We start from the raw sequence: 16,218 nt of genomic DNA, 5'->3' as shown, positions 1-16,218 counted from the left end.
TTGGTGGAGTAAAATAAAGTCAAGGGGGTGAAAAGATAATAAGAATGAGAGGGAAAACAAGCAGGGGGGGAACAACAACGAACCCAACTGGGGCACCCGCCAGATTAAGTGCAAGTCCAGGAACGATAAGGAAATATATGGTACAGGAGAACATTACAAGTCCGGGCAAGGGTCCGGGAGCTAAAGGCAAAATCTCGGACGGTCCGCCCAAAGTTAATACAAGGAGGCAGGCTGCAGAAGAATCCCTAGGTCTAAATGCAGCGACGTTGGCAACCTTAGATGAAGTTCCAATGGAGAGTCAAAGGGAAGGAGTTATGCCAACAAAGAATGATATAGCGGAGATGTTCGCCAGGCTGGAAACTTTCATTAGAGCGGAAACAGAGGCCATAAGAGGGGATATGGGCCACATTTTGAGAAGAGTGGAAGAGGCCGAGTTGGCAGTGGAGAGCCAGAGAACTGAAATAGGAACACTGAGATCCCAGTTAGAGGAGATGCAGCGGGAACAAAGGGACTTAAGATATAAATTGGAAGATCAGGAAAACCGAAGTAGACGAAAAAACTTGAGAATTAGAGGCCTCCCAGAACCACAAGGGGAGGGTGAAGACCTACAGGAAAAGATGGATCAAATATTTGGAGGCCTAATCAATCTGGAGGACAAGCCCGTTAAACTAGATAGAGTGCACAGGCTTAGGAAACCTGCTCAGATCAGCAGGGAAACGCCTCGTGATGTGATAGTGAGGTTTCATAACTATCAAGACAAAGAAAGAATCAGGGCAAGTCTGAGAAACAATCATTCAGTGAAATACGGGGAATCCAGTCTACAAATTTACCCAGATCTGGCGAATGAGACACGGTCAAGAAAAAGAGTCCTCAGACCTCTACTGGATCTACTCAAAGCGCGAGAAGTGCACTACTCTTGGGGCTTCCCAGCATGTTTGATTGGGAAAAAAGATGGGCGTTCAGCGACATTAAGGTTCCCAGAGGAGACCCAAAACTTCTGCCGCAAGTTGGACATTCCACTCATAGAAATCCCGGGATGGTGGGAGAGAGGGGGAGGCCAAAATGTTGCTGAAGACACACAAAATTGGAAGCCTGTGTACAATAGGAGGGGGGTATAGGGGTGAAGTTGTAGCTAGTTATCCCTTGTCTAGTAGGTCAGATTCTTGTGCGGTTGGGGGGTGAGGGGGGGGGGGGACGGGGGGCAATGGGCTAAGGGCCCGGAGTCTTGGGGGGGGGGGAGCTCTGGGGGGGTGATGGGGAATGGGGGGGAGGGGGGGGCCGGATAGTTCCTGGGGCGGGATGGGAGATGCATGGCTCTCGCACTGGGCTCAACCCTTGAGGGGCCATCCATAGGGCTGGGTGGAGAAGGCGAGGCCACGGTCAGTAGGGCTATAGGGAGATGGGGTGCTCCTAAGTGTGGGGGGGGAGGGAGGGTGGGGGGGTGTGGTGGAGGGGGGGAGGGGGGGCAAGGGAGGGGTGAGACCAGTACAACCTTATTTGTATCCTGTGGTAGCTGCGATGGGGTATTGAAAAGAAAATAAATGGCTGGAATCAATTTGATAACTTATAATGTGAGGGGGCTCAACTCGCCCATAAAATGCGCGAATGTGATGAGTGAGCTGAGAGCCAATAAAGCTGAGGTGGTCTTCCTCCAGGAGACACACCTATACCTGGGGAGAAACCAGAGGATTCTGTCGAGGGACTACCCGTTGTGGTTCTATAGCGATTCCCCGATAAGGGGCGCAAAAGGGGTAGCGATCGGCTTTGCTAGGGAAACCCGTTTCCAGATAGAAGAGAGAATGTCTGACCCTGAGGGCCGATTACTATTCTTGAGGGGAAAATTAAATGGTGAGTTATATACATTAGCTAACATCTACTGCCCTAATAACAATCCAAGTAAATATCTAATCGGAGCCTTACTAAAGCTAGAGGGTTTCAGGAGAGGGAGGACGGTCTTAGCAGGAGATCTGAATCTATGCCTTGAGCCGGGCAGGGATAGTGCGTCGCGTGCTCGGGGGACAGGAGGAGTTTGGTTGAATAAACTTAAAAAAAAACTACATCAGCTTCAACTAGTCGATGTTTGGAGGATGCAACACCAAAAAATATTGGATTTTACATACTACTCCCCCGTGCACGCGACGTACTCAAGACTTGACTATTTCTTCATAGACCACAGGGGTCTAGAGGAGGTCGATAGTACAAATATTGGCTCCATAACATTCTCGGACCACGCCCCGGTGACATTACGGATAAAGCAAAACAAGCAATTTCCCCCGTTCCATAATTGGAGACTAAATGAAGATCTCCTTCACGATAAGGAAATAGACAAATTAATAAATGAAGAACTGGAATTTTATTTTAGAACCAACTCCTCCGAAGAATTATCAGAAGCAATGGTATGGGAGGCCCACAAGGCATATATTAGGGGGATAATAATAAAGGCGGGAGTGGAGAAAGAGAGAAGGCAGAAAAAAACCTTGAGCACTCTCCAGGAAGAAGTCAAAAAACTAGAAAGGCAGCATAAGGATACGGGGGAAGGAGGGACCTTGGGAAAATTATATGGGGCTAGGGAGGCCTTGAGACAGCAGATTGAGGCAGAAAACCGTAAGAAATAAAATCTAGTCAAGAAAGAAAGATATGTATCTGGGAATAAACCAGGCCGGGTGCTGGCTAGGGCATTGTGTAGAAAGAAAAACAAAAACTACATCGACAAGATAAAGACGAAATCAGGAGAATACAATTATAATGATAAGGATATAGCAAAAACCTTCCAGGAGTTCTATGGGGAACTCTACTCAATAAATATAAAGGACAATGATAAAACGAGAGAGCAAAAGCGAGAAAAAATAAACAACTACCTAAAAAATACTGGGATGAGTAAGATAACAAAAGAGGAGAGTCTCGTGCTAGATGCCCCCATTACAGAGGCTGAGGTAAGGAAAGCTATTAAGGAGACCCAGACAGGAAAGAGCCCTGGTCCGGACGGACTGACGGTATTATATTATAAGAAATATCAGGAGCAGTTAGTACCAAAATTATGTACTTATATAAATGAGATAGGAACGAGAGGGGAAATGAGTAGAGATGCATTGGCAGCTACTATAGTGCTCATTCATAAGGAGGGTAAGGACAAAACATTATGCTCTAGTTTCAGGCCTATATCCCTTTTAAACAATGACACAAAAATCTTTGCAAAAGTTATTGCGGGTAGAGTAAAGCAAATAATTAAAAACATTATCCATCCTGATCAGGTGGGATTCATACCAGGTAGGCAAGGAAGGGACAATAGTATCAAGACGCTACTGATAACCCAGGAAATTAAAAAGAGTGGGGTCCCAGGTCTACTGCTATCCATAGATGCTGAAAAAGCATTTGATAGAGTAGACTGGGACTTCATGATGGAAACACTCAAACAAGTAGGTTATGGGGAGAGGATCTGTAGCTGGATAAAGGCGCTTTATACAAAACCATCAGCGAGAGTAAAAATAAACGGGATCTTGTCCGAGCCTTTCAGTATGTACAATGGCACAAGACAGGGGTGTCCAATCTCCCCAATGCTCTTCCTGATGGTTCTGGAGCCCCTCCTTGTCAGGATAAGACAGAACCCGGACATTGGTGGGGTCAATATAGGGGGAATTGAGTACAAGCTGGCTGCTTTTGCGGACGATATTCTCCTTTATATAACCAATCCAAGAATCTCTCTTCCGAACGTCCTAGCTACATTAGAAGAGTACGGGAAACTGTCTAATTTTAAAGTAAACACCACCAAATCAGAAGTACTAGACATCAACCCAAATAAGACAAGTGATTTCGCTTATCAAAAACATTTTCCTTTTAGGTGGGAGAGGGAAGCCTTAAACTATCTAGGAATCAAAATCACAACCTCAGTAGAAGAGCTATTCCAGGCCAATTTCATCCCGCTTCTGAATGAGGTTAAAGTAGGACTAAAGAGATTACAGCAGGGGCAACTGTCGTGGTCGGGTAGAATTAGCTCACTTAAAATGGTTTTATTACCAAAAATTACATATACATTGCAAATGCTCCCAGTGGCTCTTCCGCCTGGCTATCTTAAGAGGTTGCACTCAATGATATTAAAATTCATATGGAAAGGGAAAACCCCACGGATAAAATATGACCAATTAATAAACACTAAAAACAAAGGGGGATGGGAAGCACCTGATATTAGTAAATATTATGAAGCTATTGCACTGGGGAGGGTAATAGATTGGTTTAAAAATAAAGGTAAACAATGGGTAGAAATTGAAAATAATATCAGTAAGATAAAACTTCACAAAATAATATGGTACGCACCAAAATTAAGAAAACAAGACACAAAAATGCACGAAATCACTAGACATGCACTTGGAGTATGGGATCGGGTCCACAAAAGGGAACACTGGCAATACAACTCACCACTAATGTCATTGAAGGAAGTAGATTACTTCCCACCGGGAAAGGAAGAGTGGTTTGGGAAATGGCTTTTAGACGAGAATTTGCAGTTAAGGGATGTAATGGACCGGGGGAAAATCTGTTCATTGCAGGAGCTCAAGAAAAGAGGAGATAGGATGATTATTAACCCATGGCGTTACGCTCAGTTAAAACACTTCGTAGCATCTTTGCCGCAACCTATTAGAACAATGAATAGCCTACTCCCATTGGAAAAAATATGCATAGAACGGAACGAAAAAAGTGGTTTCTCTAGAATATATAAAATATTAGTTGAGCTGAAGAGGGTAGACACCCTGTCCTTTATAAGTAAATGGGAGAAGGAGTTGGGTTTAACATTTGCAGAGACAGAAGTGGACCTGATAGTAAAGCGTCTTTTGACCACGTCAGTTAATTATAAAGTCCTAGAGTTAAATTACAAGTGTTTAACTAGAATGTACATGACCCCGGATAAGATGCATAAAATCGATAAGGATAAATCTCGGCTTTGTTGGAGGGGATGTGGCGAAATTGGGACGATGGCCCATGTGTGGTGGTTGTGTCCTGAGATAGTGATTTTCTGGGATGAGATCAGAAATATATCAAAGAGATTACTAAATATGATTTGCCAAGGGATCCCAGGGTCCTTCTGTTCCACCTGAGTGAGATGCATACTAAGACCTACCTCAGATCACTCCTTCCTCACCTTATTGACGCAGCTAAGAGCCTAATCCCCAATAACTGGAATAGAAAAGAAAGGCCAACCATGAGGGAATGGTTCAATAAAATAAATGAGACACAGGACATGGAATATCTAAGATTCAGTGAGGGGATGAAAATGGAGGTGTTTAGGTCCAAGTGGGGAGAATGGGAAAGATTTAGAAATTCTATTAAAGCAGCTGAGATATGGTTGTCGTGAAGGGCTTCCTATAGAACATAATAGAACACAATATTAGATATAATTATATTATAATAAAAAAAAAAAAAAAAAACAGGAGACATGAGGGAGTATGGTCTCGGGGGGGGGGGGGGGGGGATAGGGGGGGTGGTGAGGGGTGGTGGAGGGTGGTTAGTAAGGAATTAATGGCTTATGTTGGAATAGCGGAGGGAGTTGTAAGTATGGATTAGGTATGTTAAGTAATCCCCCAATCAATGCAATACTTTAAAGCCATAATGATGTGACGGAAAAAGGGAGGTATTTTTCTTGATCGTCAACTTGAAAAAAAGCTACTCCCATGGTGCATCCTTTCGCTGATGTGGCAAAAAAAAAAAAAAACAGCTGAGTACCTGTGGAGAGATAGGAGCTGGCAATTAGCCGACAGCTGAGCGGCCAGCTCAGAGAAGGAAGGGCTGAGCCCAGCCCTGACAGTGGCTCATGTAGGTATAAAAGCAAAGTTGAAAGTCCTGACTTGATACGAATAAGTTGCTATTGCACTTTGTTCCATTAAAGGGGTTGTAAAGGTAAAATTTTTTTCACCTTAATGCATTCTATGCATTAAGGTGAAAAAACTACTAACAATACCGCCGCCCCCAGCCCCACCGTTTTACTTACCTGACGCCTCGAATCTTCGCTGCTCGTTCTCGTCATCTTCATTGCAGCTCAGCCTGGTCGCTGATTGGCTGCAGTGGATGGATTGAAAGCAGCGCAGCCATTGGCTCGCGCTGCTATCAATCACATCCGATGATGCGGCGCGCCGGGGGGCGGGGCCGAGTGATACAGCGAGCGGCTATAGCCGCCGGCTGTATCACGGGAGCGCGCCCGCAAGCACTCACCACCATGCGAGGGAGCTCGCATTAAGGTGGTTAATGCTTGCGGGGAGGAGCTGAAACAGCCGCCGAGGGACCCCAGAAGACCAGGTTCGGGGCCACTCTGTGCAGAACGAGCTGCACAGTGAAGGTAAGTATAACATATTTGTTATTTAAAAAAAAAAAAAAATTTACCTTTACAACCCCTTTAATGCCAAGACAACAAAGAGTACCATTTAAATACAAATGTAGCACTACCCCCCGCTGGAGGGCTGCTGGTAACTGGTTCCCCTACTCCTGCACAGTCAGGCAACAGGCATTTTTCACTTCCATCCAGACACAAGAAACAGTCTCTAAACTTGGTTTTGTTGTTTTATTAGGGGTAATAACTTGGATAGGGAATAGGAATTATGGGATGCCCAACTTGACCGAAACAATAAACGGGGACAACTTCCTTCCTATGTACAAGATCCTGAACTGTTCTCCTTCCTGGACACTGACAGTCTTTAGTAATCAAAAGCAAAAGCCCCTTGAGGATTAGGAACCCTCAGTCCCTTTAGTAAATAGCACAGTATGTTGTGAACTGCATACAGGAGTATCAACTCTCCTCTGCAGACACTGCTTTCCAGCTCTGCTGCCTGCAGGCAATACCAGACCTCCTGGCTGCTTGTCCACCAGCCCACCTAGATGCTCCGAAGATCTCCCAGGGCAAGGAATAGGAAGGGTTAAGCACAGCTACATATTGCAGTCTCTCCCCTTGTGAATCCCTGGGTGTGTTGATGTACTCACACTGTCCTCTTTGCTCCCTAGGCAAGATTCCTCCTAAAACCGAGATGCTGATATTCCCAAGCCCAGCCTCAGGGTTCCCCTCCTAGGCCACCAACAGTCTCCTCAGCGCTCCATCTTCCCCAGACTCTCCTGCTAGCATGGCTAAACCATATTTATGGGCTGACTCAGCCACCCTGCCAGGACTTTCTGCCTGGGGATTGGCCAAGTTCCCTCAATTATGCAGATCAGGTCTTCCTAGTCTCCATCCACTAACTTCTAGAAGTTTCTCCAAACATCTAGGAGGAGGTACCAGAGACCTGCCTCTATACTGCATTTTTCGATGTGGTGGCTGCATTTGCTTTCATTTTTTCAGAATGTTTTCAGCAAGTACAGAAAATTCCTGTGTAACCTAGCCGGAAATGCTGTGTCTGTGTCTCTTCTTGTGAGCCGAAAAAGATAATGATAAAAATAATCCTAATCTTTATTATGTAAACTACTTTTCCCATAAACCAACCACATAGCTCCCAACTGTCCCTGATTTTGAGGGACTGTCCCTGATTTGGAGCAATGTCCCTCTGTCCCTCTGTCCCTCTGTCCCTCTTTGTCCCTCATTTTGGTCTGATCTATATAGATGTATATAAAATGCACTTTTTATCTTTCAAAAAGTGTTTCCCAGTGCCAAACCTTTCATCCGACTTCTAAATTGCCGCCTTTGTACATTTTAAAAGCCAATATAAAGTTATAGTAGAGGTAAAAAAAAAGTCCTTGTGGATTTAATTAACCATTTTTTGGTTAATCCTCTTTTAAGGGGGTGTGGCAGGGGGCGTGTCCTAAGCCTACATACATTTGTTAGTAGGTGTCCCTAATTTCCATCTCAAAATGTTGGGAGGTATGCAACCATGCAATGGTGATGAACAAATGGAGACAGTTTGAAGCCCAGGGTGTGTAGCAGCCATGGCTTCCTCGATAGATACAGTGGAAATAAGTGTAGCCATAAAGCCAGACAGGAAGTGTGTTGTTTGCAGGATCACCAGATAAAAACAAAGGGCAAAAAAGCCTGAAAATAAGAAAATTTAATGCAGCCACCACATCTGAGGACTGGAAATATGATAGATATTGCATTGTTGTTTTTGGGTTTAGATATGCTTGTAAGTGTCTCTATAGCCAACACATTTTGTTGTTGTTGTTGTTTTGTAATCATTACACCAAGTTTGGGGTTACCCCAGAGCAGGACCCTGATATAGGACTATGCACTAAATCCTATTACCTACTATTTTCGTAAATCAGCTTATATAAAAGTTATGGATTCCACAGCACAGCCTTTCAGAATTTAAAAGTGTAAACCTTCACGATTACCTTCTGGATGGTGAAGATCAGTGGCGGCTGGTGCTGCATTTTTTGGGGGGGCCGGCAAACAAACAAAAAAAGGCCACTTTAATCACTGACAGTACTTGTCCTGGCCGGCCAAGACCCGTTTTTTACCTTCTTCCAACACTGGCTCTACACTACCCTACAGTGATTAGACACAAGAGGCGGGATTTATGTTTTCTCCAATCACAAGCAGGGAGCGAGGGTTGTGCCTCTCTGGCATTCCCGGCCAGGTCAAGTACTGTCAGTGAGTAAAACGGCATGTGGCAGCCTTTTCTGGGGGCATGTCAGTTTCAGGGGTGGTTGTGTCAGTTTCATTCTGGGAAGCTGTATTGTCCTGGAATGAAGGTGGTCGGGACTGACCTGCAAAATGCGGGACTATCCCGGGCAATCCAGGACACGTGGTCACCCTACTTTAAAGCCCTATCAAATTGTTTTTTTTTTCTGCCTGTGTGCCACTGGGAAAATTTGCTGTTCTGCTCAACTTTCATGTATTTTTCTGTATTGTATTGAACTTCATTAGGTTATTTCTCTGTAGTATGCTGACATCTAGTGGCAGTTTTGGGCCACTGCAATTTGTTTACTATTGTGATATTGGTTTCTCTCTCTATCCACCCCTCCTGTTTGGTGCTAGTTAGTTTAGTCCTAGCTGGACCCTACCCACATCTCCCATGTTCCCTCAGTCAGTGTCAGTTCTTCTTAGAGACAGGGCTTAAGAAAGTCATTGTCTTCTTACACTTCAAAGGACTGGAAAAACATCTTCTGTACTGCAATTAGCTGAAGTAAAAATGTGTTGAATTCAACTTCTGTGTCTTATTGAAGAGTTAATAAATCAAAAACCTTTTTGTGCTCACTCCTCAAAATGTGAAATAATATTAAAAACTAAAATCGACACTCAAAATCAACCACACACAATCAAGCTGCAGCATCAAAGGTGTCCAACCTCCACATTTTATACACTATATTACCAAAAGTATTGGGATGCCCGCCTTTACATGCACATGAACTTCAATGACATCCCAGTCTTAGTCCGTAGGGTTCAATATTGGGTTGGCCCACCCTTTGCAGCTATAACCATGTTGTAAAGCGCTGCGCAAACTGTTGGCGCTATATAAATCCTGTATAATAATAATAATAATAATAATAAATAACAGCTTCAACTCTTCTGGGAAGGCTGTCCACAAGGTTTAGGAGTGTGTCTATGGGAATGTTTGACCATTCTTCCAGAAGCGCATTTGTAAGATCAGGCACTGATGTTGGACGAGAAGGCCTAGCTCGCAGTTTCCGCTCCAGTTCATCCCAAAGGTGTTCTATCAGGTTGAGGTCAGGACTCTGTGCAGTCAAGTTCCTCCACCCTAAACTCGCTCATCCATGTCTTTATGGACCTTGCTTTGTGCACTGGTCCAAATCATTTGGTGGAGGGGGGATTATGGTGTGGGGTTGTTTTTCAAGGGTCGAGCTTGGCCCAGTGAAGGGAACTCTTAACTGCATGCCGACCAGCCACCACAGTATAATATATACTGCAATACAATATATATATATATATATATATATATATATACAATATATATACTGCAGCAACATGACTCAGCTGCGCGAATTGCCGTCATGGTACGTCGGTACCATAGACGGCAACTAGGGGGCGCCTGCTTGCCCACAGAGCCGATGTGAGTGCCCGGCGGTCTCAATCACCGCTGGGCTCCGGCGATCGCTCGGAGCACATGGAGAACCAGGATCACACACAGTTTCCGGTTCTCTGAGGGGAGAACAGACAGATTGTCTGTTTATACAGAGTATGAACACCGATCTGTCATCTCCCCTACACAGTCCCCTCCCCCCTTCAGTTAGAACACACACTAGAACACACTAACAACCCCTTCACTGCCCCCTAGTGGTTAACCCCTTCACTGTCAGTGACATTTTTACAGTAATCAATGCCAGTGGTCCCAAAAATGTGCCAAAATTGTCCAGCGTGTCCGCCATAATGTCGCAATCCCGATAAAAATCACAGATCACCACCATTACTAGTAAAAAAAAAAATAATAATAAAAAAGCCATAAAACTATCTCCTATTTTGTAGATGCTATAACTTTTTCGCAAACCAATCAATAAACATTTATTGAAATGTATTTTTACCAAAAATATGTAGAAGAATACTTATCAGTCTAAACTGAGGAAAAAAATGTTTTTTTATATATTTTTGGGGGGATATTTAATCTAGCAAAAAAGTAAAAAATATTGCGTTTTTTTCAAAATTGTCGCTCTTTTTTTGTTTAAAGCGCAAAAAATAAAAATAGCAGAGGTGATCAAATACCACCAAAAGCAAGCTCTATTTGTGGGAAAAAAAGGACGTCAATTTTGTTTGGGTGCAACGTCACACGACCGCACAATTGTCAGTTAAAGCGACGCAATGCCGAATCGCAAAAAGTGCTCTGGTCTTTGACCAGCCAAATGGTCCGGGTATTAAGTGGTTAAGGCGTCAGCAAATCAAGACATTTTTGGGCAAGTTCATGTTCCCAACTATGTGGGAACAGTTTGGGGATGGCCCCTTCCTGTGTCCAACATGACTGCACACCAGTGCACAAAGCAACGTCCATAGGGACATGGATGAGTGAGTTTGGGGTGGAGGAACTTGACTGGCTTGCACAACCCAAGTCAGCAGGTGATCATACTGTCCAGCTAGACTTAGTGTAAGGTGGTATGTCAAAGCATAAAAAACATTTTATTTCCTGTCCTGGAGACTCAATAAATGAGAGAAAATCTGTGCAGAATTTTCACCTTAGAGAGTTGTTATATAATATAAACAGGTTTCTGCAATAGAAGATATTTCCTTATTTCTTGCTCTGACAACATTTTTGAAATTTTCCATCACTTTCTGTTCTGGTGACAATGGTCAATGGGGAAACAGACAGCAATAAAAACCTGATAAAGGGTCTAACCCGTCTCGTACTGTATACAAAATTAAATAATACATTTTTGCCTGTTTGTACACTTCAATGACTTGATGGGTTGGTGAACGTTCACTGGAATAAGGAAGATAGAAGGTGAGAGAGAAGAAATGAAAGTTGAAAAGATGAAACAGAACTAAAAAAAACAAAGATAGAAACTATTTGGACTCCACAGATTTTTCAGGTTAACTGGGCTGTAACTTGATAGGGGTGTATTTGAAAACATTTTCTTACCTCTAGTTTTGACATTTATTGTAGAAATGGCCTCCACCGTCCAGCCTCGGGAATGTACCGTAAACAAAGTAGAAGGAAAGGGCTATGGATTTTTCCTACGCGTTGAACAAGGTGAACAAGGCCACCTTGTCCGGTCAATTGAAAAGGGGAGTGCTGCAGACAAAGCTGGGCTAAAAGACGGAGACAGAGTAATGAAGGTCAACGGAGTATTCGTAGATGACAAAGAACACCCTGAGGTAATTTCATTGCTAATTTGGATGATTACAGTGAACAAATGGATAGGCTGCATTGCCAGTGCTTTTACTGGTATCTAGTGATTGGATAGGCTGCATTCTCAGTGATGTCACCGGTCTCTAGTGAATGGATAGGCTGCATTCTCAATGATGTCACTGGTCTCTAGTGAATGGATAGGCTGTATTCTCTGTGATGTCACCGGTCTCTAGTGAATGGATAGGCTGTATTCTCTGTGATGTCACCGGTATCTAGTGAATGGATAGGCTGCATTCTCAGTGATGTCACCGCTTTCTAGTGAATGGATAGGCTGCATTCTCAGTGATGTCACCGGTATCTAGTGAATGGATAGGCTGCATTCTCAGTGATGTCACCGGTCTCTAGTGAATGGATAGGCTACATTCTCAGTGATGTCCCCGGTCTCTAGTGAATGGATAGGCTGCATTCTCAGTGATGTCACCGGTCTCTAGTGAATGGATAGGCTGCATTCTCAGTGATGTCACCGGTCTCTAGTGAATGGATAGGCTGCATTCTCAGTGATGTCACTGGTCTCTAGTGAATGGATAGGCTGCATTCTCAGTGATGTCAATGGTCTCTAGTGAATGGATAGGCTGCATTCTCAGTGATGTCACCAGTCTCTAGTGAATGGATAGGCTGCATTCTCAGTGATGTCACCAGTCTCTAGTGAATGGATAGGCTGCATTCTCAGTGATGTCACCACTCTCTAGTGAATGGATAGGCTGCATTCTCAGTGATGTCACCGCTCTCTAGTGAATGAATAGGCTGCATTCTCAGTGATGTCACCAGTCTCTAGTGAATTGATAGGCTGCATTCTCAGTGATGTCACCACTCTCTAGTGAATGGATAGGCTGCATTCTCAGTGATGTCACCGGTATCTAATGAATGGATAGGCTGCATTCTCAGTGATGTCACCGCTCTCTAGTGAATGGATAGGCTGCATTCTCAGTGATGTCACCAGTCTCTAGTGAATGGATAGGCTGCATTCTCAGTGATGTCACCGGTCTCAATTGAATGGATAGGCTACATTCTCAGTGATGTCACTGGTCTCTAGTGAATGGATAGGCTGCATTCTCAGTGATGTCACTGGTCTCAAGTGAATGGATAGGCTGCATTCTCAGTGATGTCACTGGTCTCTGGTGAATGGATAAGCTGCATTCTCAGTGATGTCACCGGTATCTAATGAATGGATAGGCTGCATTCTCAGTGATGTCACCGCTCTCTAGTGAATGGATAGGCTGCATTCTCAGTGATGTCACCAGTCTCTAGTGAATGGATAGGCTGCATTCTCAGTGATGTCACCACTCTCTAGTGAATGGATAGGCTGCATTCTCAGTGATGTCACCGGTATCTAGTGAATGGATAGGCTGCATTCTCAGTGATGTCACCGCTCTCTAGTGAATGGATAGGCTGCATTCTCAGTGATGTCACCGGTCTCTAGTAAATGGATAGGCTACATTCTCAGTGATGTCACCGGTATCTAGTGAATGGATAGGCTGTATTCTCAGTGATGTCACCGCTCTCTAGTGAATGGATAGGCTACATTCTCAGTGATGTCACCACTCTCTAGTGAATGGATAGGCTAAATTCTCAGTGATGTCACCGCTCTCTAGTGAATGGATAGGCTACATTCTCAGTGATGTCACCGGTATCTAGTGAATGGATAGGCTGCATTCTCCGTGATGTCACTGGTCTCTAGTGAATGGATAGGCTGCATTCTCAGTGATGTCACTGGTCTCTAGTGAATGGATAGGCTGCATTCTCAGTGACGTCACCGGTATCTAGTGAATGGATAGGCTGCATTCTCAGTGATGTTACTGGTCTCTGGTGAATGGATAGGCTACATTCTCAGTGATGTCACTGGTCTCTAGTGAATGGATAGGCTGCATTCTCAGTGATGTCACTGGTCTCTGGTGAATGGATAGGCTACATTCTCAGTGATGTCACTGGTCTCAAGTGAATGGATAGGCTGCATTCTCAGTGATGTCACTGGTCTCTGGTGAATGGATAGGCTACATTCTCAGTGATGTCACTGGTCTCTAGTGAATGGATAGGCTGCATTCTCAGTGATGTCACTGGTCTCTGGTGAATGGATAGGCTACATTCTCAGTGATGTCACTGGTCTCTAGTGAATGGATAGGCTGCATTCTCAGTGATGTCACTGGTCTCTGGTGAATGGATAGGCTACATTCTCAGTGATGTCACCGGTCTCAAGTGAATGGATAGGCTACATTCTCAGTGATGCCACTGGTCCCTGGTGAATGGATAGGCTGCATTCTCAGTGATGTCACTGGTCTCAAGTGAATGGATAGGCTGCATTCTCAGTGATGTCACTGGTCTCAAGTGAATGGATAGGCTACATTCTCAGTGATGTCACTGGTCTCTAGTGAATGGATAGGCTACATTCTCAGTGATGTCAGCGGTCTCTAGTGAATGGATAGGCTGCATTCTCAGTGATGTCAGCAGTCTCTAGTGAATGGATAGGCTGCATTCTCAGTGATGTCACCGGTATCTAGTGAATGGATAGGCTGCATTCTCAGTGATGTCACTGGTCTCTAGTGAATGGATAGGCTGCATTCTCAGTGACGTCACTGGTCTCTAGTGAATGGATAGGCTGCATTCTCAGTGACATCACCGGTTTCTAATGAATGGATAGGCTGCATTCTCAGTGATGTCACTGGTCTCTGGTGAATGGATAGGCTACATTCTCAGTGATGTCACCGGTCTCAATTGAATGGATAGGCTACATTCTCAGTGATGTCACTGGTCTCTAGTGAATGGATAGGCTGCATTCTCAGTGATGTCACTGGTCTCAAGTGAATGGATAGGCTGCATTCTCAGTGATGTCACTGGTCTCTGGTGAATGGATAAGCTGCATTCTCAGTGATGTCACTGGTCTCTGGTGAATGGATAAGCTGCATTCTCAGTGATGTCACTGGTCTCAAGTGAATGGATAGGCTGCATTCTCAGTGATGTCACTGGTCTCTAGTGAATGGATAGGCTGCATTCTCAGTGATGTCACTGGTCTCTAGTGAATGGATAGGCTACATTCTCAGTGATGTCACTGGTCTCTAGTGAATGGATAGGCTACATTCTCAGTGATGTCAGCGGTCTCTAGTGAATGGATAGGCTGCATCTCAGTGACGTCAGCAGTCTCTAGTGAATGGATAGGCTGCATTCTCAGTGATGTCACTGGTCTCTAGTGAATGGATAGGCTGCATTCTCAGTGATGTCACCGGTCTCTAGTGAATACTGATTTTTATTTTTTTCTTATTTTGACCAACAGGTTGTAGAACTTATTAAGGCCAGTGGAAATTCAGTCAGCTTGTCAGTTCTAGATAAAGATTCCTACAAGAAGTCGAAGCAAAATAGTGTGGAGCATTTTGATGGTAAACCACCTTCATACGAATCTGTTTCTTCAAAACCAAGTGAATCCTCCACAACAAAACCCAGTGAATCCTCTACACCAAAACCCAGCGAATCCTCTACACTAAAGCCTAGACTATGCTATTTGGTGAAAGACAATGGATCCTTTGGATTTTCCCTAAAGTGCATAAAAGGTAGGGAAAAATCCAAATCTGAACTGTGAGTTGGCAAGTTCCAAGTTCTTAGTCTGAGGGTCAGAGGTATGGAAAAAAACTGGAAGTTTTAGGGACAGAGTTAGGAAACGTAATTCTTATGTGTCTTATGTGCAGTGAAGAATCTAAAATCCAAAGATTTTTTAAAAAAGGAAGTGACCTAAATACACACACACACAAAATGTGCTTTTAGTTTACTGCCAACACAACAGATCTATTACAATAACATGGCCGAAAAATGACATTGACACAATATGGCCATGCGCCCATACTAGGTAAATGATGTCACAGGAATAACCACCCCCTTGTGTACATAAGCTGCGGGGCAGGGAATCTCATACCCACAGCTCATTGCCCCAGCAATGACAGCTAACTTCCAGGTTTGGAGGACATTGGGTTTGGACTAGACATGTACAGGTCGGATAAAATTGTTTTGTTTCATTTCGGATATATTCGTTATGTCACTAATTTCATTTCGTTATGGAATTTGTTTAGTTTAGTTTCCATTAAATTTAGTTTAATTTATTAATTTTCTAACAAACTCCAACTTTTCAAAACGATTAGAATTCGGATCGGTCGAAAAACGATCAACCAAATCGAATTCTGTGTGAAGAAATAGCTGGTTGTTAAGCAGCGGGCCGGGAAGCCGGCCATCCGTTTCGACAACAACCATGAGTCAACCATGATGCTTCCCCACTGACAGATGAATGTAGAAATACAGAATTCGGCAATTGCTCGGCAATAGATACATGTTAAAAAAAACACGGCGTAGGGCTCCCCCCCCACCCCCACCCCCAGTCCATACCAGGCCCTTCGGGTCTGGTATGGTTTTTGAAGGGGAACCCTATGCCAAAATGTAAAAAAAAAACGGCGTGTGGCTCCCCCCAAAATCCATACCAGAC

At 44.0% G+C, this 16,218-nt stretch overlaps 1 protein-coding gene across 3 annotated transcripts in view; it reads left to right on the top strand.

Annotated features, from left to right (window-relative positions):
- Window positions 1-16,218, top strand: part of PDZK1 (PDZ domain containing 1) — a 50,466-nt gene that overhangs the window by 12,236 nt on the left and 22,012 nt on the right. For all 3 annotated transcript variants that reach the window (XM_073617309.1, XM_073617308.1, XM_073617310.1), the window contains exons 2-3: window positions 11,514-11,725; window positions 15,025-15,298. In XM_073617309.1, the coding sequence (XP_073473410.1) occupies window positions 11,516-11,725; window positions 15,025-15,298 (484 nt within the window). In that variant the 5' untranslated portion in view covers window positions 11,514-11,515. The remainder of the gene's footprint in view (window positions 1-11,513; window positions 11,726-15,024; window positions 15,299-16,218) is intronic.

The sequence above is a fragment of the Aquarana catesbeiana genome, linkage group LG02, assembly GCF_042186555.1.
Source record: "Aquarana catesbeiana isolate 2022-GZ linkage group LG02, ASM4218655v1, whole genome shotgun sequence".
Lineage (NCBI taxonomy): Eukaryota > Metazoa > Chordata > Amphibia > Anura > Ranidae > Aquarana > Aquarana catesbeiana.
This window is presented reverse-complemented; position numbering and strand designations above follow the sequence as displayed.